This window comes from Vespa velutina, chromosome 9 (genome assembly GCF_912470025.1).
Source record: "Vespa velutina chromosome 9, iVesVel2.1, whole genome shotgun sequence".
Classification (NCBI taxonomy): domain Eukaryota; kingdom Metazoa; phylum Arthropoda; class Insecta; order Hymenoptera; family Vespidae; genus Vespa; species Vespa velutina.
Genome location: NC_062196.1, coordinates 6,459,937 through 6,484,687, shown reverse-complemented (window position 1 = coordinate 6,484,687; position 24,751 = coordinate 6,459,937). Strand labels below are relative to the sequence as shown.

Below are 24,751 nucleotides of genomic sequence, written 5' to 3'. Positions count from 1 at the left end.
ATATGCATATACATATAAAAAAAAAAAAAAAGAAAGAATGTGTGAGAAGTAAACATACAGAATCATCAAACGCCTGTTTTAAACAATCCACAATATTCATCTCTTCTGCTGCATAAAGAAATAGTGGGCGATGCATTACGCTTGGAGATGCATAACAGGCTAGAGCATCATGCAAATGTGCTAATAGAGTTGGTGTTGGTACCGTAATGCTTTGTCCACGACATTGACCCCACATAAATACTTTATGTCCTTCTCCAATTGCAACACTTATATGATTATAATGCAATGCTGCTATATCAGATACTCGTCCCATTTCTGGTACAGATAACTTTGAAATAAAAAATTAATTAAAAATAATATCTCCTTGTATAATATCGCATTAACTTAAGTATGCCAATCATAATTTTACCTTGATAGGAATACAAGCATTTGTTTTATTGCCAAGACCTAATTGACCATAACTATTACTTCCCCAGACATAAAGTACACCTTCGTCGCTTAACGCTAATGTATGCGCATAACCGCAAGCAACTTTTTCTAAAATCATTAAGAGGAATTTCTGTATTGCAAGATATAGTAATAATGAAAAACTTTTTTATTATAAAATATAATAGTAATATAATATATATTTACCTATAACTATTCCTATTAAACCTGTAACTTTACATGGATTCAATTGATTAGTATAGGTTCCATTTCCTAATTGCCCGACCCCATTATGACCCCAGCCATAAATTTCACCATTATTTGTAACCGCCATACTATAAGTCTGTCCGCAAGTGATAGACACAACTTTTTTACCGGTTAAAGAGGAATTAATTTTTCGTGGTGCACCTTGATTAGAACTTATGCCACTACCTACTTGTCCACAATTGTTTTGTCCCCACGCATAAACCTGAACATATGTAAATTCATCAATTGATTTTTTTTGCAATGCTAGATTCTTTACTTATAATATTATATAATGTTATGTCATAATGCATACTTCCTTTCTCTAAGATGATTATTCGATTACGAGATATACTTTTGTTTCTTTGTTACCTCTCCTTCATCCGTAAGAGCAAGAGAATGATGACTTCCACAAGCAATGTCTATCACAACTTTTTCGCTCAAAGGCATTCCTACAGGAGTTGGAGTCAATCCATGATTCGATGATCCATTACCCAATTCACAGAATCCATTATGTCCCCAAGAATATACCTTTTAAATATTACAGACAATTATGATATATATATATATAGGTTTTATCAATATATTAATATAAGTACCTCTCCTTTATCTGTAAGTGCCAATACATGAGGACCACTGCCATAAGCAAAAGTTTTTATACCCTTTTCACAAAGGGCTTCTACTTTTTTAGGATGAAGAGTACTATGCGCATCTCCTGTTCCAAGACAACCAGTAATGTTGCATCCCAAACCGTATACCATATCATCCTTTGTTACAATTAAAGCTTCATTACCCAAGTTACCTGCAAGAGAAATCTTTTTTTTTTTTTTTAATTATCCCAAACTAATCGTCAATAATATTAATAAAAAAGTAGGAAATTTATTATATCACGTAAATAAAAATTGATAACAAATGTCATAGAATAGGGGAAAATACATGTAACAAAGGAGTTGTCATGAATTACCATATACTACGACCATTTGAATACTGGCAATGAATTTAGATTCTAATAAGCTAAAAATTGGCCAATTCTTTAAATCGAAGGAAGACATTTTGTATTTTGTAACTTTTTTCTTTTTTTTTTTTTCTGAACAAATTACTCTTTGTTTGTATACTTCAAAATAATTTCAATCTGTAAACACTTTAACCTATGCCGTGACTAATCGCGAAGACGACTGTAATCCCCCCTGAATAACAAGATACAATGAGATCTGAAAATACTATACTATAGATAATTCTTTGATCATATGTGAAAGAGATAAAATGCGATAATAGAATTGAGATAAGATTTCGAATCTGAAATTAAATTTTTTAAATTAAATTTTTACTCGAACAAAAATAAATGAAAATATTCATTTTTTCAGATTAATATTATATACATCATTGAGAGAGTATTAATATAAAAAAAAAAAAAAAAAAAAACGATATGTTTACGCAATTAAATGTAATAAAAAAAAAATAAATGAATAAATATAAAAAGTATTTCAAATTAGAAAAAAAAAAAAAAGAAAAATAAATAAATAAAAAAATAAAGAAAACAAAGTTCCTGGTGATTTCGATCACGTATCACAAGTCATTTTAAAATTTTAAATCAATTTAAAAATTCTATTGAATAACATAATCGATATTTCTTTCCCTATTTATGTATTTGTCCATCAATTGTGCATTCATATTATTTGAAAATTAGAAAAGTGATACAAACTTAATTGAAGCTAAGATTTGTGTTCTTTTTTTTTCTTTTATCTTTAATACTATCTAAATTAGTTACTTTGATTGGTCTTGAACTATCTTAAAATTTGATTGGTTCGAATTGTTCAAATAATACTAGAGAATATCTATCGTGCATATGCCGTGTAAGAAATAAATTACTAACTTTTGTACGAGCCACGAACAAGTCATACCATTTTTCACCAGCATTCTTATTTTTAAATTTAACAATGTATTAATGAAGTATAAGAATTTATAATAAATATCGTGCGAAATGGTTTTGTCATTTTGTGTTAAAAGATTTATTTTGTCAAGAAGTAATGCTCATAAAATACCAAAACGTAATGGGTACATAGTACTGTAAGTCAACTACATTGAAATCATTTTTATGTTAGGTTAAAGATATTTTATTTTCATCTATTACTATTTATTATTTTTAAAATTTCTCCATTTCTCATTTATAAAATTTTCTTAAAAAGAAAGAAAAAAGAAAAAGATTCTTCTTTGATTGCTTTCTTGATCTTTGAAAATAGTCTTCCAGAAATAGGCGAAGAATGTCCACAACAAAATTTATTGAAAGAGGATAAGACTCCAGAATTCAATAATATTACCATTGAAAAATGTATAACAGCGATTCGAAAACAAACTATAGAATGTGATAATCAAATACAAAAAATAGAAACAGAATTACAAGGTTGGTAGATTAATAATTATATTTTATAAATTTTCTAAAGATGATAACATAACATTGAATTATTTTGTTATTTAATATGTTGATCATAAATAATAATAATAATGTTAAGTCTACTTATTCAAATAAACAGAATATGAATATTAATGTATTATAAAATATTTAACATTTTTCAGGTAAAAAAGATGTAAACGTATTTAACGATATCTTATTCCCCTTGGAAGAAACATATGTTCCTTTGGGAATAACATGGGGTATAGCACAAACATTATATTATGGTAACCAAACTTTAATACCTACCAAATCTTTTATTGGTATCAATTTACGTGCTTTGAAAGCAACAGAAGCTAAATTTAGTAGCTTACCAATTTATGAAGCTTGTAAACGTGCTAAAGAAAATAAAAATATTCAATTAACAAGTCAACAAGAAAGGTTACTAGAAAAATATACAATGGAAGGAAGATTGAATGGATTGGAATTATCGAAAAAAAAGAAGGAATGGCTTAAAAATAGTTACCGTATTTTATATCAACAAGAAATGGATTTTATAAAAAAATACGAGGTCAATATTTTAACAAAGTATAATAAAGGTTATTAATAATAAAGATTATAATGAAATTATTATTTTGTAGAGTGCAATAAAGCAATGTTCTTATGTCATACAAAATGAAGATGATGTTAAAGATTTTCCAGAGGAATTATTAGAAGCTACAGCAACAAATCCTGCACAACCTCATGTAGGTCCTTGGACTATCACTTTACAACCACACGTTCTTAAATTATTCTTAGGTATATAAGTTCTATATCATTTCAAATATTTCTTTTATATCATTGTTTAATACTTGTAATTGAAATTATTTGTTTAGAGTATTGTTCTAGTCGACTTTTACGTTGGAAAATGTGGAAAGCGAATGCTACATTATTATCTCCCTCCGATGATAAGATGTTCCAAACAAATTCTATATTAAGAGAAATTTATTATATGCGTAAACAACAGGCAAATTTGTTCAAATATAAAACTTATGCTCATATGAGTATGATAACAAAAATGGCTGGTAGTTTGGAAGAAGCGTATAATACATTTAACATATTGTTAGAAAGTGGTAAGATTAACTTTTTAATTTATCATTTTCAATTTTTTTATTTTTTTTTAACGTCAAACTATAATAACCAATATATTGTATTAGCTCGTAATGCTCAGGAACTCGAAATACAAAAGTTGACTGAATTTGCAAATGAAAGAGGATTGGAAGGTTCCCTCAAGCCATGGGATGTCCTTTATTGGAATAAACAATATCAAGATAATATTTATAAGTAATATAATAAAACATTTCATATATGTATATATATGTATATATATATATATATATATACAAATTCATAAATTATGATAAATATAAATTATACAATTATACAATGATAAATGTTACAGCTTTAAAAAAGAATCATTGAAAAATTACTTTCCATTGCCAAAGGTGCTAAATGGATTATTTGATTTACTTAAAGAAAATTTTGGTATAGAAATAGTTGAGAATAAAAAAGTAGACATTTGGCACAAGGACGTTTCCTTCTATGATGTATTTAATAGAAATATATCAAATACAGAACCGATAGCAAATTTTTATTTAGATCCCTATGTAAGGGGTGAAGAAAAACCTCATGGTAGTCAAAACTCTGGATATATGGTAATAATAAAAAATAGAAGTAAACGTTTGGACATAAAACCAATGTGTTCTTTAATATTTCATTTTCAACGTCCGAAGGATGAAAATCCTTCGTTACTTACATTTGAAAACGTGCGAACGGTATTTCAGCAGGTAAAATAAATTATGTTTAATCATAAAAAAAAAATTATTGTTTCAAGCAAAACATTCTTTCACATTATATGTTTAATATTTAGTTTGGTCATGCTTTGCATCATATGACAGCTACAACCGATTATCCAGACATTTCTGGGCTATCTTACGTAGAATGGGATGCAGCTTACATTTATGATTATTTTCTTGAGAATTGGTATGTTTAATATTTATATACATGAATGTGCATTTTCTAATATTAAAATTATTTTACAATAGGTTATATGAACCATCAACTTTGCAAAAGATTTCTGAACATTATGAAACAAAAGAAACTTTACCAGCAGAAGCAGTTGAACTCATAAAAAATTCCAGATTACAATTAGCAGGATATAATTTATGTACAGATCTTCTTTTTTCACGTTTTGATTTAGAAATATATTCGAGGTAAAATTTATTATACATATGTGTGTGTATGTGTATGTATATATATATACACACATAAATTATATATATATATATATGTTATAAGCTTACTAAGAATAGAAATGCTAAATGAAATTTTAAAAAATATTTAGTGAGGAATCTTGGGGAGCTATTATGGAAAGACTTTGGAAAGAACACTTCGTAATGCCAATGGAAATAAACGATGTATTTATTTATTCTTTTAAATCTATTTTTTCTATGCGTTTGGCTACAAATCATTATTGGTAGGTCGATAATCTTTTTCTTTGACTTCCTATTTAATATTGTTATATGTGATATATAATATTTATTTTTCTTCTCTACAGTCATCTTTGGTCAAAAATGATTGCAGCAGATATATATAGTGCATTTCAAGAAATACCTTTTGAAGACAAAATTGGTTATGAGGAAGTTTGCAAAAGATTCCAAAAAACATTTTTATCTTTAAATAGTATTTATCCAATTACTGAAATTTTTAAAAGATTCAGAGGAAGGAATCCAAATCCTCAAGCACTGTTAAGAAATCTGGAATTATATAAAACTGAATAATAAAAAATTAGAAAATTACAAACTTTCTCCTAAATATAAATTTCAAGACTTTCCATATACCATTGTGTTGTATATAAATATCATTATACATTATTCCTTAAAAATAAGATTAAGATACATAATTATGCATCTTTTACAATATAAGAAAATATAAGAACTAAAAACTATACACATAAGCTTAAAAAAAGAAAAAATATAAATTTAAATAATAAAAAATACAAATTTGTAAGCAATACAAATTTAATTTATATATATAATGTAAAATATAATAAATACAAAATTCTAAAAGCAGGAAGTTTCTGAATTTGGATTAATAAATTAAAAGTAAGTACCACATATGTAATAATATAGCACGGAACAAGAGATATTAAATTTTTTTTATGTATGTGTGTGGTAATACTATTAAATATATATATATATATATATATATATATATATACACACGTACACATACACATATATATGTATTTACATTAATTCTCCTTTAAAAAACAGAATTTTCATTAAACTTCCAATAAAGCAACTATTATAATACTAATGAAAAGTAAGATTATAATTATCCAATAACCACAAGTACTATCTTTGTAATTAATGTTTTCTACTTGACGTGTTCTATTAATTAAAGATTGATCAGTCATATCCATATGATCAGCCAAGTCGTCGATTATTTCTATATCAATAAAAAATACATTAATAGATATAAATTGTGTTATTAAATTATTCAATATAAATGCTTTTTATTACCATTATGTTGTTCTACTGTATTGCTAATAGTTTGTCCTATTTCTTTTTGACGTGCTAGTACTTTACATAATTCTTCTAATCCTTTGTCTTGTTCTGATAAATAAAAACAATTAATATTATATTACCTACAGATATGTTAAAAACAAAATATTATAATAGTACCAAAAAATTTATTAAATAAGTAAATACCTTGCAAGACTTGTTCTTGGTAATTTTTAAAACTTTGTACATCTATGGGTTTATCATCATCATCATCTATGGCCCATGATGTTGTTCCCATATCAGCAAATGCAGATGTTCCAGATCTTAATAAACTGTTTCGGTTCGATAACAGAGATTTTGTTCTGGAGTCATAGAGCTTTTGTAATTGAATATCTTTACTTTGTAATAGTTCAATCTGTCTTGTTCTACGTTCTGCTTCTTCTATAGTTCTATATATCCTTGTATATTAAGGAATATATCTTTAATGTTTTCATATTTCTTTATGAAATATATAACAAATATATAACAAGTTTAATGACAAATCAAAAGGATACATAGTTTTGGATTTGAAGGCTTCTTCAACTTTAATTTTAAGTTGATAAATCTCTCTATTATACTGTTTCATACGTAAACGTATATTTGTAGATAAACTTGCATAAGCTTGAGATGTTTCTGATTCTCGTTCACGCATAGTCAGTTGTTCCATAATTTCACGGAACAACTTCTCGCAAGCTTCATATTCTGTTAGCCTAATAGATAAAAAAATAAAGGTGCTTTATTGCAAAAATATGAAAATTACAAAACTACGAAAGATCTTTATTAATGGATAAAATAAAGAGAAAAAAAAAAAAAAAAAAAAGAGAAACGAAATATTTTAATTAACAAACATCATACCAGGGATCATTGTCTTCTATATAAACGAGTGCCATCCTTAATGATTTCTACAATACAAATAAGCTAAAATTGTGAAAATATATAAATGTATATCGATATCTCCATCATAACCATAAATTAAATGTTCGAGATGATCAAATGATCTAACGAACACCCAACGAGAAGAAAATCAGGTTGACATATATCATGACAAATAGCCTTGATCCATCCGCAAGTCATCCCCCACACAACGTGGTACACGTAGTAAAATGTACGATGTATATAGAATATTATACTTTCACATTATTTACACACGTTCCCGTTGTACCTTTTTAGCAGTATTCTGTTATATCGACTCAATTTCAAATTCTTTTATCTACACGTCCTTTTCTTTTCTTTTACTTTTTTTTTTTTTTTTTTTTTTCTTTACAAAGCTCCTTCTTATCTCATTGATATCGTAATATTACGAAATATATACCATTGAATATGAAAAATAAAAAAGATATCAATCGAACGATATCGAAAGTAATTTTTTAATTATGGGCGATCCCATCGCGTTAAGCCGAATAATACATTATATCATATAGCGCGCAAGCGTCTTACAATATGATTGGTCGCGATTAAAAGCGGTCAGAAGGTTCATGCAAGTATGCGCGCGCATGCGTTAGCAAAAGTAAGAAAGAGATAAAGATATTCAGATATATAGCGCAAAAAAGAAATAGACAGATGATCACTGTGAAGAGAGAGAGAGAGAGAGTGAGGAAGGAAGGAGAAAGAAGGAGGGGAAAGAAAGAGAGAAAAGCAAAAACGAAAGAGTACATGCGCGTAATCTCGTCCGCGAGCAGAAAATTGTATTCAGTTGTAGTCTTACTGTTGTCACATATTGAGAAAAGTAATTCGCTCGGGTAAACTCAAGAGAGAACGTTTGAATGAGCGCGAATAAGTGAGAAACGAGAGGAAAAGAAGACAGGTGTCGAATATGTCACGTTGCTATGAAACTCGGTGATATTTTCGTCGAAAGGTAAAAAAACATAAGGGTAAAAAGTATAAGAAGGATCGGTAGAACGCAAAAAAAAAAGAACATTTTCTCATATTATTTGTCACGCGCGCGCACGTAAGAGAGAGAGAGAGAGAGAGAGAGAGAGAGAGAAAGAGAGAGGAAAAAAAAAAGAAAAAGAGAGAAAGAGAAATAAAGACGGACGGGACCGTGTTTCTCGGAAGGTCACAGAAGGCAATATAAGAAAACGATCACGATTCGCGTTCGTTTATGTGTGTGTATGTGTGTATGTGTGGTGGTCCGAGAAAGATAATTCGAAGTGGGGAATCTTGAGAAACTTGATCTCTCGTTGAGACGGGTCAGCAGCACGCATCGGTCGCGTTAAATCCTGACGCAAGTGCGAACGGTGAACGGACACAGGAAAAATTTAGATCCGGGTTGTGCGCGTATGCTACGATTTTGGAAGGACGATCTACAAATGGAGCACGGGTGCGTCCTTAAAATGAAAATGAGCGCAGAAATGGAGTATCGTTATTTTAGTATTGTTCTAAATATTGATTTTTAACGCTCGACTACGTCGGAAAGAGATATCTGAAATCTCTCTCTTTCTCTCTCTCTTTTTCTCTTTCTCTATCTCTCTCTCTCTCTCTCTCTCTCTCTCTCTTTCATTTATGTGAAAATACGGAATTTTTTTTATTGTTTTCCTTTCTCTTTTTTCTTTCTCTATTACGTACATACGTACATACATACATACATACATACATACATACATACATACATACATACATATATACATACATACATACATACATACATACATATACATACATACATACATATATATATACATATATACATACATACATACATACAACATACATACATACATACATACATACATACATACATACATACATACATACATACATATATACATCATACATACATACATACATACATACATACATACATACATACATACATACATACATACATACATATATATATATATATTCATATATCATACATATATACATACATATGTATATACATATGTATATACATATATACATTCATACATACATAACAGATGTACACGTTATTTAAATCGTTAAACGATTGACAATCATTTTTCTCTTCGAAAATAATACGTTCTTGAAATGTGACATACATATATAAAATCGATCGTCCCCAGATCATACTATGAGTAGTACGTTCGAAACGGAGGCATCAACGATCGCGGTCTCGGTGATTGACAATATGATGACCAATGCCATTAGCAATTTCGGAAATAACGTTACCAAGGAAGCGACACCTATTTTCTTGCAGACTCGAACTGCTCAGGGCATAGCCGGTATTTTTGTCTGGCTAGCTCTTTTTTTAACTTGCCAACAGGTATGTTTTCAACGGTAGAAAGATAATTCGTTTATACGACGATCCTCTTATCAATATTTCGATCCTTTTTAGATTTATCAACATTTAAGATGGTATACCAATCCCACGGAACAACGATGGATAGTCAGAATACTTTTCATCGTGCCAATTTATGCTACTTATTCTTGGGTGTCCCTATTATTTTTCAATAGCGGAAGCTATTATGTTTATTTCTTTACCGTACGAGACTGTTATGAAGCATTTGTTATATATAACTTTTTGTCCTTATGCTACGAGTACCTGGGTGGTGAAGGGAACATTATGTCCGAAATAAGGGGAAAACCAATACGTTCCAATTGTTTGTACGGAACATGCTGCCTAGTTGGAAAGACTTATACTATTGGTTTCTTGAGATTTTGTAAACAAGCAACTTTACAATTCTGCTTGGTCAAGCCTGTAATGGCTTTTGTCATTATATTTCTTCAAGCATTTGGCCATTATAGAGATGGAGATTGGTCTCCAGATGGTGGCTATATTTATATAACAATGATTTATAATATCAGTGTATCTCTTGCTCTTTATGGACTTTTTCTCTTTTACTTTGCGACAAGAGAACTGCTCACACCGTTTGAACCAGTTTTAAAATTTTGTACCGTCAAAAGTGTCATTTTCTTATCATTTTGGCAAGGTAATTTTTTTCTTATCTTTTCTCGATTAATATTTTCTTACAATCAATATTATACTAATTATTATTCTATTATCTTATTTCTAGGAGTATTGTTGGCCATTCTTGAAAAAGCAAATGTAATTTCACCAGTAATAGACAGCTTAGGTCAATCAACAAGCGCTGGTACCGTTTCTGCTGGTTATCAGAATTTTCTAATTTGCATTGAAATGTTGTTTGCTGCTATTGCATTGCGCTATGCATTTCCTTACCAAGTATATTCAGCTGGTTGTGTTACTGACTCTAGGGGAAGAAGCGTGACAATGCAAAGTATTAGTAGCAGTTTGAAAGTATGTAACAGTACTATGTTATATAGATGTTGAAAATTAATATTATCATAACAATATGTCAAATAAATTGTTTAGGAAACTATGAATCCAAAAGACATAATGACTGATGCCATCCACAACTTTCATCCACAATACCAACAGTATACGCAGTACAGCTCTGGTATGTCATATTTTATTATAGATGATTGCACTATGTGTTATTTAAAAAAATATTTTCAACTAATTAAGCAATATTATCAATGTAAGCTGCCTTAATTTTTTATAGCATGATGTAGTAATTAATCTGAAATCATGTTCCATAATTTATCTATGTTTTCTATAAGTTTATATTCAATGTAATTATATATAAATTATATGGTTACATGTGACATAAGATGGATGTGAATGTTAGAATTGAAAATGTGTTCATGCTAAATGCAACGAATTATTATCAACATAATATAGCTTAAATAATGCAGTCATCACATTAATTTAACTTTAGTTTTTATATAAAACTTGAATCTTATCCATAATTGCAACTCGATTTAAACATTGAATAATACGAAATCATTCAAACATATCGAACGATATTGTATGTAAATAAAATATCTAACTAACATTCATTGGAAAAAATGGGAATAAAGTATGCTATGCCATTTTGCTAATAATAAAAAAAAAAAAAAAAAAAAAAAAAAAAAAAAAAAAATCATTAGTTCCAGCTTCTTTTGATTTGCGCTAATGTTTTAGATTCAGCTTTGTTGATGGCACTTTATTTGCTATTTTTCAGACGTTAATACCAACTTGCCGTATGAAAAACTATGACACAGTGAGCCATCATTTTTTTAATTACAAGAAATTGGACATTGGGCTTTATGCAAGTTTAAATGAAGATTGAACATTATATATAATATAACAAAACATTTTTCTATATTAATAATACGTATTTATTTAATGATTTAAACGAAAATCTATTTACAGAGTTAAAGGTCAGCTCTCTCTGCTTAAAATATTATTAGTTGTATCAAAACATTGTCAACATGCATAGATAGGCATGATTCATTGATTTCATGATTAACAATCAATCTCTTCTGTAAAATAGAACTTAAGCACTTAACACAAAAGCACTTAGAAAAATGGTGTACTTATATATGTTGCTTTTAAATAAATGAAAATTATACATAACAGCTGATGTATTTTTTTTTTTTTTTTCAATAACATAAAAATTAAATTCAAAGCCAGAATAATAAGATATAGATGATGTAAGATGATGATATGGCATGAAAATATGGGTGCAAGTTTATTCAGCATGCAAACATACAATTTCGTCTAGTTTATTTGAATGTACTATTTTTACATTTTTACTTTGTCATATTTCCATTATAAATGTAGTGGCTTGAAATTATCGATTTGTCTTGCAACAATCTGCATGATATTTTTGCAAATAAATATTTTCATTATTTCTGCAAATTTTTCTCTTTATTTTAAGATTAAAATTTATAAATTTTATATATATAGTTATAAAATAATATAAGAATTTAAACGAACTGTTTGGTACTCATTATAATTGTTATTAATAATTTTTAATCTATACTAAATATTTTGCAAAATATGTATTATTAACTCAAACAGGCATAATTTTGTCTGTGATAATATGTGACATAATGTAACAAATAGGAGGACCGAAGGGGCAACGTGGTATGCGAGTATCCAGCTTTGATCCTGATGATCCACAAAATATGCCGGTACCACCACCACAAAGACGTAATACTTCTCATCAACGAGTTGCAACTATCTCACAAAATTATAATGAAAAAACTATGTTATTGAGTAGCGATGATGAATTTCAATAAATGTGGAAAGTAATTGATTGAATGCAGAGCTTACACAGATGACATATATATTAAATTCTATATATATAAATATATATCTAGAATTCTATTCTAAATATATATATATATATATATATTTATGTTATAGTAAATGGAATTATTACCAACTAAGAATCTGCTTTCAGTGATTAAATACATTCTTTTAATTGTACATCATTAGATAGGAATATGACTCGCTCATGAGAAAACAATGAGAGATAGAAAAAAAATCATACGGTGTATATATATGCACCGTATTCTAATATAGTTCCATACCATTACATTCATGTTAATACATGTATTATGTTATATCATATAAACATAGTATAGAAGATATTTATTTTAATATGCTGACATGATTAAAACAGTTATCTATAAATGTGACTACTTTGTAAAGCTACGACAAACTTTATTTTAGGATAAAATTTAATTCAGAAAGACTACCTGTATAGTACTTAACTTTAAATAGGCACACACGTTGCTATATTACTTCTTTATAATTTATCAGTATTTTTCTGAGAAGATCAGAATTATCTAAGCATTTCCACATTGATATTAATCCTTTATCAAAACTGCAATATTTTGTTAAGAAACATTCAAATGACTTGCGATAATAAGCAAAGTATAAAATTTATTAAAGGTACTTATAATTATATATAACTGTAAGTCACAAAAACCTTTGCGTCCTAGATTAAAGAACTAATAAATGTATATATTGTTAACATAAATTATATTTAATATAACGTAAAATAATTCAAGTTTTCCTTCAAGATAATTATTGCAAGTAAAAAATCGTTCAAATAACGATCACGAAAGGGAGAAACAATAATTGATAAATAATGTCTCAGATATGAATAAATATAAGTATCTGATGTTTTATGTGTATAGAACCTTATATTCTCCTTATTATTGTAAATAAATACTTACAGCCTCTAGTATTTAATAATAAAAGATTAAAATATATTATTCACATTTTAAAAATATTTCATTGCAATTTGTTCAAAATGAAATTCTCTCTACATCTTTTTTGTAACAAATATCTGTTAATATAATATTTATAAAATTTTATGTTAAACACTTATATTTTTTATAATCAAATTATAAATTATTAACAAATTGAATTAAAATTTTTAATCATATGTAGATAATTATTAGATAAATGAGTATAATATATTTCTTTAGAAATGTCTGATTTAATAACACTTCAATTTTGCAAAGAAATATAAACAAATATTGACAATTGTCTCGAATATGTATTATTTTTTAATGAACATAAGCTATAGTAAAAAATAAATGTAATGTACCTGTGAATATATTATTCTGTATCTGTCTATAATTAGAAAAATATTAAATATATAATGTTAATTTAATATCAATGCAATATAATTATTTAATAAGAATATTTTTATGGTCTTTTTTTTAAAGCAATTCGCGTTATAGTTCACGCGTAATTCATATTTTATTAATTATTTGCTATTGATTGTTATAAGTTATTGTTAAATAATAATTAATTGAAATATTCTTTAAATAAAATGCGTATTTTTACTCATCACGTGTTAAAACAGCTGATCAATTGATTAGAATATCTTATCATTGAGTAACTCAACGACAAAAAGTACATTCTTAATTATCAAAGGTATAATATTTATGCGTATAGGTTTCAAGTAAAATGAATGCTTACGTAAAAATAGATAAAAATGAAGTTAAAATAATAGTAGAAATAGAAATTAACTTTAAGGTTATCTAATTTTCGAAGGAATCTTAAAATTCTTAGTATAAATGACTGTATGTGAAGTTACGTCGTCCAAGTTTTCAAGATAAATTCAAAGAGATGACCATTCTTTGCAAATTTCTTGCAGCTAATATTAATCATCACAAACTTACACATTTTTATGCTCCTACATGGCAAAAATATTTACATACGATTTGGACCTCATCAAAAAGTGTATCAAGAAAAACATGTCCTTTAACTGGTTTACGATGGCAAACAAGAAAATTTTTAAAAACGAATGTTCGAGATATCTCTACAAAAGAGATATTAAAAACAAAAAAAGAATCAGATCTTAAAAAATTGATTATTTTAGCGGCACCTGAAAAATGGAGGTTATTTGGTGCTATTGGTTTTTTAATAGTATCATCTAGTGTAACAATGGCAGTTCCTTTTAGCTTAGGAAAAGTAATTGATACCATTTATAATGTGAATGTAGAAAATATGACAGAAAAATTAAATCAATTATGTCTCGTGTTACTGGGGGTATTTATTATTGGTGCTTTCAGTAATTTTTGTCGTGTCTATCTAATGTCAACCACAGGCCATAAAATTACATACTCTTTAAGGAAAAAAGCATACACAGCTATTCTCAGTCAAGAGACAGCATTGTTTGATATAAAAAGTACAGGAGAACTTGTTGGAAGATTAACTGGTAAATTTTATATATATATATATATATATATATATACATATATATATATATATACACTCTGTTTTTATCTTTTTTTTTATTTCTTTATATACATTTTATGGCATATAAAAAATACGCATTAAAAAATTATCCTTTTAATTAAAACATTTTATTATTATGAATTACTACATAACATATCAGTTTATTTTGACATTTATTATGTTATTTATAGGAGATGCTCAATTAGTAAGCTCTGCAATTACTAGTAATGTATCAGATGGATTAAGATCTTTAATTATGACAACAAGTGGAATATCAATGATGTTCTATGTATCTCCGCCGTTAGCTCTTGTTGGTTTATCAGTGGTACCTGTTGTTGCTGGTACAGCTATTATTTATGGACGTTTCTTAAAGAAAATCTCAAGAAATGTGCAAGATAGTTTGGCAGTATTAAATACAGAGGCAGAAGAAAAAATTAGTAACATAAGAATTGTCAAAGCTTATGCACAAGAGATTAAAGAAATTAAAAGATATAGTTCTAAATTGCAAGACGTTCTTAAATTATGTTATAAAGAAAGTTTATATAGAGGGATATTTTTTGGTATAACAGGTTTATCTGGAAATGTAATTGTATTATCTGTTCTTTATTATGGTGGAGTTATGGTATCTGATTCAACTATAACGATTGGAGATTTAAGTGCTTTTTTATTGTATGCAGCATATGTAGGAATATCACTGAGTGGATTATCTTCATTTTACAGTGAATTGAACAAAGCTTTGGGTGCAAGTTCACGTTTATTTGAATTAATTGATAGAAAACCAAAAATACCTATTCAAGGTGGTAAAATATTGGAGAACAAATTGACGGGTGATATTGTGTTTCAAAATGTAAACTTCTTTTATCCTACAAGGGAAAATTCACTTATTCTTCATGATTTCAATTTACATATACCGAAACATTCAATAACTGCTATTGTTGGCTCATCTGGCTCTGGAAAATCTACAATAGCTATGTTATTACTAAGACTTTATGATCCGTGTAAAGGAAGAATATTATTGGATGATTATGATATCAAAGAGCTTGATTCAATTTGGGTAAAATCACAGATTGGTATAGTTCCTCAGGAACCAATTCTCTTTAGTGGTACTATAAAAGAAAATATTATGTATGGTACAGAAAATTTAATGGAACATGAAATAGAAGAAATTGCAAAAGAAGCATATGTCTTAGAATTTACACAGAAAATGAAGGACGGTTTAAATACTGTCATTGGAGAAAAAGGTATTACACTTAGTGGAGGTCAAAGGCAGAGAATTGCTATTGCAAGAGCTTTAATGAAGGTATAAACATTTTAAACTATCGTAAAACTATGCATGAATATATTATATATAATCTAAAATAATATTTTTTATATATTCGTTCAGAAACCAACAATTTTAATTTTGGATGAAGCAACTAGTGCATTAGATGCCGAAAGTGAACATTTTGTTCAAAAAGCATTAGAACGTGCTACTCATGGAAAAACAGTACTCACTATAGCTCATAGACTCAGTACAATAAAAAATGCTGATAAAATTGTAGTGATAGACCAAGGAAATGTTGTAGAGACAGGAACATATAACGATTTAATAAGTTTGGATCAGGGTTACTTTAAAAACTTGGTGAAACATCAAGCCTTTACATAAATTAAATTAAATTAGATTGACATGTAGATTTTAAAAGTAATTTTTTGCACATACTGTACATTTGTGTATATTTAATATATTATTATTTAACTGTCTCATAATAAAACTGACGATAATAATAATAATAATAATAATAATAATAATAAAACAAAATATATACATTTATAAATTAAATGATGGGTGTTTATTTTTATTCAGAAGAAAATATGAATCTAAGAAAAATATATGTTATTTACTTTTATCCACATCGGATGTTAAATAATATAAACTTCCTATAAAAATCTTACATGAATTATATTTTACATAATAAATATTAACAATAAAGGATGAAATACTGTAATATAATAAAGCGATACATATTCTATGTTTTTTTTTTTAAATTTAATTTACAGGAGAGGGATGTAAGAATGAATCATGAAATCAATGTAAAGATGTATAATACCGTGTATTATTTCTTCTTACGTACAATGATCTATATGTCTAAAATTCTTGATGGTACCCAAGCCTTAAATATAATGCATGTAGTTGAAAATTTGCTGTTGTAGTATTATACAGAACAATATGGTTGAAGTCATTTTGATAAAAACATAGACTGGTTTTAATTTGTCTTTAATCTATAAGGCAGATGTTATAAATAATTCCATTTTGGTAATAATCCTCATGTATTTTGCTATAAAACAATATACACAGCTAATTTAAGTTATTCATGTTCTTATAATAATATTACTCTATATAACCTTTAAATTAATATGCCATAGTACGATATAATTACTGTATAATTTATCATCTTGTTATTTTATTTTTTTTTCTTTTTTTTTTTCTTTTTTTTTTCTTTTTTTTTTTTATTACCTCTTGTTTCCAGTCAAAGTTCAGTATACATATATGTCATTCAAACATATTTGGTTACATCGGTATATATGTACTGAACTTATATATATATACTTTCAAAGTTAGCTATATCCTTATATGAATATTTTAACCCATTTTTCCTTTATAAAAAAAAAAGCATAGCAAGGCATGGAGAGAGCAATGCTATCTTTCTAGTTACAAGAAATAATGCTTGTCCTTGCTATACTTTTTCTCTTGTAGCAAACACGCATAATAGAGACATTCATTCATTGATGATAATCAAAAGTCATATTGGAATCCATTCTGACCATCAATTATAGTTGTTATAATTCAAATATTTGTATCTCAGTCAACCTTTACCAAAGTCGGTCTTACAATGGAATTGTTGGATAGCTTTCCAAAATAATGTGAATTAAATACTTCGAAATATCGTTATTTTGAAAAATTCTATGTATTTCTCTGTATAAGACAACCTTGAAGCCGTTTTTACGGTCAAGGCTTGTATTAAAAAGATCTTATAAAGGCTACAGTCATATTTTTAACTAATTGTATGACTCAATCACAATTGGCTCATATAAATAAAGGTACATATTCGTTACCTGCTATTTTAGTAGAAACTGGAACTATTAATAAGCCTTTATTTTTGTATTACAACAGTCATACATATTAGAAAAAAAATACGACCCTAACCTAAGCAAATATGTATCAACAGTATTTATATAAATCTACATTGAAATTTTTACAAAGTGCATTGAAATGTGTACCAATCCCTGATCATAAAACAAACTTTTAATATTATAATGTTTTAAGAAAAGGCAGTGTTATGTTATTTTCAATTTTCAAATCAATTTTTATACTCTTGCGTAAATATCAGAATGTGATCAAATATATCACAATTACAATTAATAAAGCAGCATATATATTTAATGAATATATCCAAAAATAAAGTATTGAAAAATAATATACTGTTAAAAAGTTCAACAGAATTTTTTGAGAAGTAATGATAGATTAGAAATAATACTATTACTACTAAGGATACTGTAATATTTTTTTTTTTTTTTTTTCGTGCGCACGTTTATTTCTCGCATAAATTTCTGCTTTAATGGTTGTAGTTAAAATAGAAATGATTTGTGAAAAAAACCAATATTTATTTTATACAGTCTACATTAACTTTTGGCTAGCTCTATTGTTTCCTGCTCCATTGGTTCACCTTGAAATATTGATAATGATTCATCATCGTCTACATCCATCAATTCCATTGAACCACATTCATTTTTACACACAGTACTATCTACTACCAAAGAGTCATTTTCTTTTATTTTACAAGTAGTTTTTGTCTTATTACCTTCAATGTCTCCTAAATCATGATTCTTAATAGAAATAAATTTTTCCTTAATTGTTGATTGACAATTAATATTTGATGTATCATTTTTCACTTCTTCTATTATTTCCACAGGTGCTGAAGCATCATCTACTTTTCTTATATTAGGTTCAGGATCTTTAGGTTCTTCTATTATAGGAATTGGATCAGGTACTATGGATTTCATAACTTTGCTTTCATCTTCTAAAGTTTCCACTATTGTAACACCACTTTTGTCAGAATTCGAATTATTAATATTCTCTGTGACATCGCTGCCTTTCGAATCTGGATCTTCTATCACAGGTTTTACATCTTCTGTCGTTAATTCCGTAGCTTCAGTATTTTGTTTTGCATGTTCAGTATCTAAAGTTTCAATATTAGAAGTATCCATTGAGATTTCTTTAGAATCTTCCATGTTTTGTAATATTCCTGAAACCATAGCATTGCTTGTTAATAATGTAGTACTTGTACATTCTTCAGACGAGGCTGCAACATCTGTCTCCAATTCATAAGATTTTATAGATGTACATCTTATGTCTTCCGAATTAGTCATAGAACAAGAATTCTCAATACTTTTATTTTCTAAAGTTAATACTCTTCTACCATCTATGCTTTGTATATTTCCTTGAACATTTTCTTGTGCATCCGGAATATCAGACTCTGAATTTAATTCCTCATCCACTTTATCAATATCTGTTTTTAAAATATTTTCTTCTGCCGTGTTTGAAACCGTAGTATTATCAGTAGTTATAATTGTCTTCAATTCTGAGCTTGTTTTTAATTCTTCAGTTGTTGTCATTGAATTTGTTGGTTCATCCTCTGCATCCATGACCAACGTACCACTGTCTATTTTTTCTTTCACCTTAGGATCATCTAAACAGAATTTGGGTATTTTCGAGTCACCCAATGAAAAGTCCTTAGCTTGAAAAGTTGTTTGTAATTTTTTTGTAGAATCTGTGATATCACTATCCTCACCTTCTAAATCTAAACTTGGTTGTGAACTTGTATCTTCGTTCATAATAGCCTCTGGTACATCATTGACAATACCTGATGCTTCAGGAGATATTATAGATACGTTTCGCATACCTGGACCAGTTGTTGAATCCTGTGGTTGAACTTCAAGGGTTATATTTGTGACAGTTGAAAATTCTGAGGAAGCTTCAATGAAATTAGACACTGCACCCTCTGATCTGGATGAGGATAAACCATTTTTTTCTTGATTTTCATCCGTTCCAAATACACTTTTTACTACTGTTACAGATGGTATAACAGTATGTAATAAAGATTCATCCTTTTCCACAGTATTTACAGTAATGGTTACCGTAGAACTACAACCTTTTTCCCAATATTCCATTTCAACATCTTGCGGTGGTAATGTTATACATACAGGTGCAGATTCATCTACAGAGCCATTGACCATACTGTCCCCATTTTCACTGCGTCGTGCTATTGGACCAGGTTCTCTTGTTGATACTACCAATATGTTTTTCTCAATAGCACGCATGAACTTGTCTACACGATTATATTCTTTCCGTGGTGCAGTTAAAAGCTCACAGATTCGTTGAACGGTAAATGGTGCATTGGCAAACGATTCTAGTCGTTCCAGAAGATTGCTTTTCATCGTGTCATAATTAAAATGTTCAACATTGGGACAGGGTGCAAGTTCCAAAGTCGGACAGCTCTCGTAGAAGTCTGTCATTACGCGAGTAAGTTTTTCTCTAAAAAGTGTTTTTATCATTGACCACTGATAAACCGGATCACCTGTTTTGGCAACCCAACAAAGATAATCTTCCAATTCTCGCGGTATCTCAGTTGGTCGCATTTTCTGAAATTCGTCGAGAGCCTGTAATACCTCCTCCAAATTTTCCATCTTCCTCGCCTACAACACCCCTCCACCTCCTCCGTTCAACCAACAATCGAAATCAAGGATTTGCGTGAGTTACTTCCGAAAACCTTCTGTGAAACTTCTTACGAGAAACAACGAAAAACGCAAACACACCGGGTGCAAAACAGCAACAATGAAGGGGAGGACGGAGTAGTTACAGGAATACCAACTTACTAATAATATAATATTACTAGCATCTCCTATAAGCAAATATTTCAATGATTTATCAAAAATGATTACGTAATCGTGATTACGAATACTGATTGGATATTTTTTATAGGTGAATGAAGAGTTTTAAAAATATTTAATAGCGCGTACGAGTTCGATTATTTTTTTAATTATTTATAATTTAAATCTTTTGCTTCAATAGTTCGATATATGTACGATGTATAATTTAAGAATAAAATAGATTATTCCTTTTTAATTATTTGTTTGAAAACATCTTACAAATAGAATTTATTTAATATTTAGAGAATTAATGTTTAAAAAATTCTGCGATTAATTTTTCATATCTATTTTAATAAAATCAATAATTTATATTACGCGCAAAATGTACGTTCTATTATCTTCACATAATCAATCTATTTTTAGTAGAAGCATAAACCATTTTATTTTTGAACATGTATGATTATATACACGAATTAATTGAAAGTGAAACATTTTTGTATTTAAAACATTTTCACGCATGTTATTTATATTGTAGATTTTATCGAATTAAAAATTTCTCTTATCACAGTATTATTATTGAATTATATACTTATTTATATTCTCAGTTGATATAATCAGGATAAAAGATTTTGTACACTTTATTGAAATATTCTTAATATAAGTTTTGACAATATATTCAATAGCAATAAAAGATCAATACATCATATATTAGTAAAAGTGCACAACATATAGATATATAAATATAGTACGTATCATCTACAATCACATATGACGCAATGTTTTAGTAACACAGAGATTCGATCTGATATTTTTGTGATTCAATAAGATCATTTAATATATATATATATATATATATATATATATATATATATATGCGCGTGTGTGTATGTGTGTATAAACGTTTATAACGATATAACATTGTTATTTATAATATTTATAATTTTGTGTCATAAGTTATTCTTTAAGTACTCACTTAGTGAACAAAAATAATCCTATGATTGCGCGTTCGAAAGTCATAGAGGTCCCATTCATATTTCAGTCTTGACGCATATGGATCACATCTATGGTTCACAGTTACTATGATCTTTCTCTAGAATGATTCAAAACATTGTCTATGTCTCTTTCAAACACACAATATTCCTCTATTGTTGCAATTTAATGAATAACTTATATAAACTTGAAGTACAATTTCTTTTATGTTCCTTACAATGTGATACTTTTTAAATGTAGTAGAATACACTTTGTTGAAGATTAAATTATGTCGAATTCAAAACACCTCTCTGTAATAAGTAGTGAAAGATTCTACAAAATTACATGGATATCCAACACTTCAATTACATTTCACAATGGAAGAACAATTAACATTAATGATATAAGTATATTTAGATATAAAAAAGCTGTTATTATCAGGAAGAAGTAATGCTAATTAAATAAAAGCATAAGTTATAATAGGACATAAATAATCTTTATGATTATTATGATGGTACTGTATTATTTTTGGTACCAAATAAATAAAAATTATAAATAAATAAAATATAAATAACAAAATATTAACTCGGACCACAAAATTTTTATTGCACGTAATAATGTGCATAACTCTTAAAAATTAATCGTGTAATGATCTATTTAATATGTATACATATTGCATCATGGAAAAGATCATAGCAACAATAAAATTGCATGTAAGTTAATTTAGAATCATTGAAAACTTATTTTTAATGTTCATGTAAATTAATCCTAGACAGATCTTAGTTAATTACAACTATCCAATAAATTTGTTATTAATAAGTGAATTTATGGAATCAAGCAGGAATTACCACATAAAGTTATTTTATATTTTCTTTTCTTTTCCTTTTTTTTTTGTATTTAAACATCCACAACCATCTTTTTGTGAATGTCTGTATGACCGACAACCTAGAAAAATAATTTTATTGGCAATATGAATAAACAATACTAACATGTTTACAATATGTAATTATTACTCACCGAACAAAATTCTTCAAAGCTTATTTTACCATCTTCATCTTTATCAGCAAATAATATAGTTTTGTCAACAATTTGCTGTAATTGTGTGTCTTTTAAATTATTTCCTACCATCATTTTTAATACTTGAAACAATTCTCCATTACTTATAAAGCCATCTTTATCCATGTCATATATTCTGAATGCAAATTTTAGTTTACTTTCTTTGTCACCCTGTAGAATTGTATGTATATATATATATATATATATATATATACACCCAAGGTCATATCAGAAAATAAATTATACATAATCAATGCCTTTTATTAGATAAATTTATCAAATGCTAACCTTAACACTAAACTGTGAAACACCATGAATAAATTCTTTGAAATCTACTTCACCATTGCCATCTGCATCAAAAATATCGATGACACGTTGAACTAAAGGATTTTGTTGTAACTCAGGTAAGGACATGAACTCATCAATACTAAGTGAACCACTGTTGTCCAAATCTAGCTTCCGAAAACGTTTTCCCAATCTTTTAATTTCATCCGCATCAACTAAGTCATCAAGCATATTTAATAAGAATATCATCAATTAAATTTTTATCTATTATATTAAAATTAATTTATATACTCTATATAAATATCTATGGAATTATATTTAAATATATATAAGATTTCAAAATAAATGTGTGATATCTGCATTTATATTTGTACTATATGTCATTCATATTAATGTTTACAATAATGCTAATCATTTCTAAACAATTTAATATTTAATGAGATAAAGAAAAATATATCATAATAACAATGAAAACTTGAGTTTATCAAAAACTGTAAAAGCAAGATATCAGTATCAGAATATTAACATATGATATTAATATTAAAATTAAAGCAATATCACTGACTTACAGTTTGAGCACAATTCCATAGGCAGCGAACTTTCGTTACCCTAAAAAATAAACAATTCAAGTATATATTTAAAATACTATAAAATATTGTTATAAAAATATATATGGTAATGATATTTTTATAAAGATTATTTTTTTTTTTCCTGCATAAAGAAGATATTCACGAAGAAATATGAAAAATATATGTATATATTTGAATATATTAAATTAATCAAGAATATATTTGCAATAGTGATTATCTTAATATAAAATATATTTAATTACCATTATGAATATATAATATTTTTAATTTATTTCGTAAATATTTGTACGGGCAGTTAAAGTTGATTATTACGAGCAGGTTAAACTGTATGGCAAACGACCAAAACTACCTAAAACCATAAAATAAAAAATATAGATAGCGATGTATCAAGATTTCGTTGTATTTAGAGAATAGAATGACATGAAACGCACTCTGTTAGGAAAAAACTAAGAAATTCATTAAAAAAGAAGAACAATTTTCGAATTACAAAATAAAATATATGATAACAATTATAAGTCATATAATTGAATGACATTATCTTATTTTAAATTTACATTATTTCGTGCATCGTATCTTCATGAGAGATTTATCGATAATTGTGATTGGTCGAAGATTTACAGCCTTGTTATATTTGCTCGTAAGTATATAATATAAATAAAAAGAATTATTTTTAACGTTTAACGTTTAAATAATACTTTTTTCGAAATGTAATTATCTTCCTAATTGAAAATAAAATTATAAATGAAATTGAATGAAATGCATCAATGGAGAAGTGAAAATTATTCTTACACGT

The 24,751-nt window shown here is 27.5% G+C and overlaps 7 protein-coding genes across 14 annotated transcripts in view; 3 read left to right on the top strand and 4 right to left on the bottom strand.

Annotated features, from left to right (window-relative positions):
* Positions 1–1,898, bottom strand: part of LOC124951662 (RCC1 and BTB domain-containing protein 1-like) — a 2,963-nt gene extending 1,065 nt beyond the window's left edge. Inside the window, exons 1-6 of one of the 2 annotated variants that reach the window (XM_047500411.1) lie at positions 1,634–1,898; positions 1,269–1,484; positions 1,042–1,200; positions 634–895; positions 410–537; positions 59–328 (exon numbers count right to left, since the gene is read on the bottom strand). In XM_047500411.1, coding sequence (XP_047356367.1) covers positions 59–328; positions 410–537; positions 634–895; positions 1,042–1,200; positions 1,269–1,484; positions 1,634–1,636 — 1,038 coding nt within the window. In that variant the 5' untranslated portion in view covers positions 1,637–1,898. The remainder of the gene's footprint in view (positions 1–58; positions 329–409; positions 538–633; positions 896–1,041; positions 1,201–1,268; positions 1,485–1,633) is intronic. The other variant, XM_047500410.1, reaches the window with a different exon arrangement.
* Positions 1,899–2,534: 636 nt separating this feature from the next.
* On the top strand, positions 2,535–6,166 carry LOC124951491 (probable cytosolic oligopeptidase A). The gene is made up of 11 exons (XM_047499960.1): positions 2,535–2,736; positions 2,910–3,070; positions 3,244–3,629; positions 3,700–3,856; positions 3,934–4,170; positions 4,255–4,381; positions 4,500–4,884; positions 4,968–5,080; positions 5,143–5,310; positions 5,442–5,573; positions 5,655–6,166. Exons 1-11 carry the CDS (start codon positions 2,651–2,653, stop codon positions 5,875–5,877), a joined length of 2,175 nt encoding a protein of 724 aa, XP_047355916.1. The 5' UTR covers positions 2,535–2,650; the 3' UTR covers positions 5,878–6,166.
* Positions 6,167–6,310: 144 nt separating this feature from the next.
* LOC124951494 (syntaxin-8) lies at positions 6,311–8,081 on the bottom strand. The gene is made up of 5 exons (XM_047499969.1): positions 7,498–8,081; positions 7,158–7,352; positions 6,811–7,052; positions 6,622–6,714; positions 6,311–6,547 (listed from the first exon to the last, which is right to left on the bottom strand). The coding sequence occupies exons 1-5, from the start codon at positions 7,530–7,532 to the stop codon at positions 6,381–6,383; spliced, it is 732 nt and encodes a 243-aa protein (XP_047355925.1). The 5' UTR covers positions 7,533–8,081; the 3' UTR covers positions 6,311–6,380.
* A 134-nt stretch (positions 8,082–8,215) lies between these two features.
* On the top strand, positions 8,216–13,603 carry LOC124951493 (transmembrane protein 184B). Of its 6 annotated transcripts, none has more exons than XM_047499964.1 (7): positions 8,216–8,497; positions 9,669–9,868; positions 9,941–10,535; positions 10,620–10,861; positions 10,937–11,021; positions 12,515–12,733; positions 12,793–13,537. In XM_047499964.1, exons 2-6 carry the CDS (start codon positions 9,677–9,679, stop codon positions 12,688–12,690), a joined length of 1,290 nt encoding a protein of 429 aa, XP_047355920.1. In that variant the 5' UTR covers positions 8,216–8,497; positions 9,669–9,676; the 3' UTR covers positions 12,691–12,733; positions 12,793–13,537. The 6 variants fall into 6 exon arrangements, with proteins under 6 accessions (XP_047355920.1, XP_047355918.1, XP_047355924.1 ...); XM_047499968.1 differs by lacking the exon at positions 12,793–13,537 and adding an exon at positions 11,628–11,666 and having other exon boundaries at positions 8,218–8,497; positions 12,515–12,712; XM_047499962.1 differs by having other exon boundaries at positions 12,515–13,603.
* A 468-nt stretch (positions 13,604–14,071) lies between these two features.
* On the top strand, positions 14,072–16,905 carry LOC124951492 (ATP-binding cassette sub-family B member 10, mitochondrial). Its single transcript, XM_047499961.1, has 3 exons — positions 14,072–15,131; positions 15,343–16,451; positions 16,536–16,905. The coding sequence occupies exons 1-3, from the start codon at positions 14,540–14,542 to the stop codon at positions 16,794–16,796; spliced, it is 1,962 nt and encodes a 653-aa protein (XP_047355917.1). The 5' UTR covers positions 14,072–14,539; the 3' UTR covers positions 16,797–16,905.
* Positions 16,906–17,222: 317 nt separating this feature from the next.
* On the bottom strand, positions 17,223–21,080 carry LOC124951434 (serine/threonine-protein phosphatase 4 regulatory subunit 2-like). Of its 2 annotated transcripts, none has more exons than XR_007101598.1 (2): positions 17,646–21,080; positions 17,223–17,466 (listed from the first exon to the last, which is right to left on the bottom strand). XR_007101598.1 is itself a non-coding variant. In XM_047499804.1 (2 exons), the coding sequence occupies exons 1-2, from the start codon at positions 20,873–20,875 to the stop codon at positions 18,812–18,814; spliced, it is 1,962 nt and encodes a 653-aa protein (XP_047355760.1). In that variant the 5' UTR covers positions 20,876–21,078; the 3' UTR covers positions 17,223–18,811. The 2 variants fall into 2 exon arrangements, 1 of the variants encoding a protein (XP_047355760.1); XM_047499804.1 differs by having other exon boundaries at positions 17,223–19,878; positions 19,981–21,078.
* Positions 21,081–21,699: 619 nt separating this feature from the next.
* On the bottom strand, positions 21,700–24,313 carry LOC124951435 (calcineurin subunit B type 2). Its single transcript, XM_047499805.1, has 5 exons — positions 24,201–24,313; positions 23,938–23,977; positions 23,372–23,583; positions 23,045–23,254; positions 21,700–22,972 (listed from the first exon to the last, which is right to left on the bottom strand). The coding sequence occupies exons 1-5, from the start codon at positions 24,201–24,203 to the stop codon at positions 22,925–22,927; spliced, it is 513 nt and encodes a 170-aa protein (XP_047355761.1). The 5' UTR covers positions 24,204–24,313; the 3' UTR covers positions 21,700–22,924.
* Positions 24,314–24,751: the final 438 nt, after the last annotated feature.

What these genes read in the sequence shown, in the direction of transcription:
- LOC124951491 (XM_047499960.1), top strand. Translation starts at nt 2,651, where the DNA reads ATGGTTTTGTCATTTTGTGTTAAAAGATTTATTTTGTCAAGAAGTAAT. An exon ending in TAACATATTGTTAGAAAGTG is followed by an intron (nt 4,171 to 4,254) that starts GTAAGATTAACT and finishes ATATTGTATTAG; the next exon opens with CTCGTAATGCTCAGGAACTC. An exon ending in TTGGCTACAAATCATTATTG is followed by an intron (nt 5,574 to 5,654) that starts GTAGGTCGATAA and finishes TCTTCTCTACAG; the next exon opens with TCATCTTTGGTCAAAAATGA.
- LOC124951494 (XM_047499969.1), bottom strand. Translation starts at nt 7,532, where the DNA reads ATGGCACTCGTTTATATAGAAGACAATGATCCCTG. An exon ending in ATAGAAGACAATGATCCCTG is followed by an intron (nt 7,353 to 7,497) that starts GTATGATGTTTG and finishes TTTATCTATTAG; the next exon opens with GCTAACAGAATATGAAGCTT. An exon ending in TACAGTAGAACAACATAATG is followed by an intron (nt 6,548 to 6,621) that starts GTAATAAAAAGC and finishes TTATTGATATAG; the next exon opens with AAATAATCGACGACTTGGCT.
- LOC124951493 (XM_047499962.1), top strand. Translation starts at nt 9,677, where the DNA reads ATGAGTAGTACGTTCGAAACGGAGGCATCAACGATCGCGGTCTCGGTG. An exon ending in GTATTAGTAGCAGTTTGAAA is followed by an intron (nt 10,862 to 10,936) that starts GTATGTAACAGT and finishes TAAATTGTTTAG; the next exon opens with GAAACTATGAATCCAAAAGA. An exon ending in GTATACGCAGTACAGCTCTG is followed by an intron (nt 11,022 to 12,514) that starts GTATGTCATATT and finishes TGTAACAAATAG; the next exon opens with GAGGACCGAAGGGGCAACGT.
- LOC124951492 (XM_047499961.1), top strand. Translation starts at nt 14,540, where the DNA reads ATGACCATTCTTTGCAAATTTCTTGCAGCTAATATTAATCATCACAAA. An exon ending in ACTTGTTGGAAGATTAACTG is followed by an intron (nt 15,132 to 15,342) that starts GTAAATTTTATA and finishes TGTTATTTATAG; the next exon opens with GAGATGCTCAATTAGTAAGC. An exon ending in TTGCAAGAGCTTTAATGAAG is followed by an intron (nt 16,452 to 16,535) that starts GTATAAACATTT and finishes ATATTCGTTCAG; the next exon opens with AAACCAACAATTTTAATTTT.
- LOC124951434 (XM_047499804.1), bottom strand. Translation starts at nt 20,875, where the DNA reads ATGGAAAATTTGGAGGAGGTATTACAGGCTCTCGACGAATTTCAGAAA. An exon ending in ACCAAGTTTAGATTTAGAAG is followed by an intron (nt 19,879 to 19,980) that starts GTGAGGATAGTG and finishes AATTCTGTTTAG; the next exon opens with ATGATCCTAAGGTGAAAGAA.
- LOC124951435 (XM_047499805.1), bottom strand. An exon ending in TTTCACAGTTTAGTGTTAAG is followed by an intron (nt 23,255 to 23,371) that starts GTTAGCATTTGA and finishes ACAATTCTACAG; the next exon opens with GGTGACAAAGAAAGTAAACT. An exon ending in GCTTTGAAGAATTTTGTTCG is followed by an intron (nt 22,973 to 23,044) that starts GTGAGTAATAAT and finishes TTATTTTTCTAG; the next exon opens with GTTGTCGGTCATACAGACAT.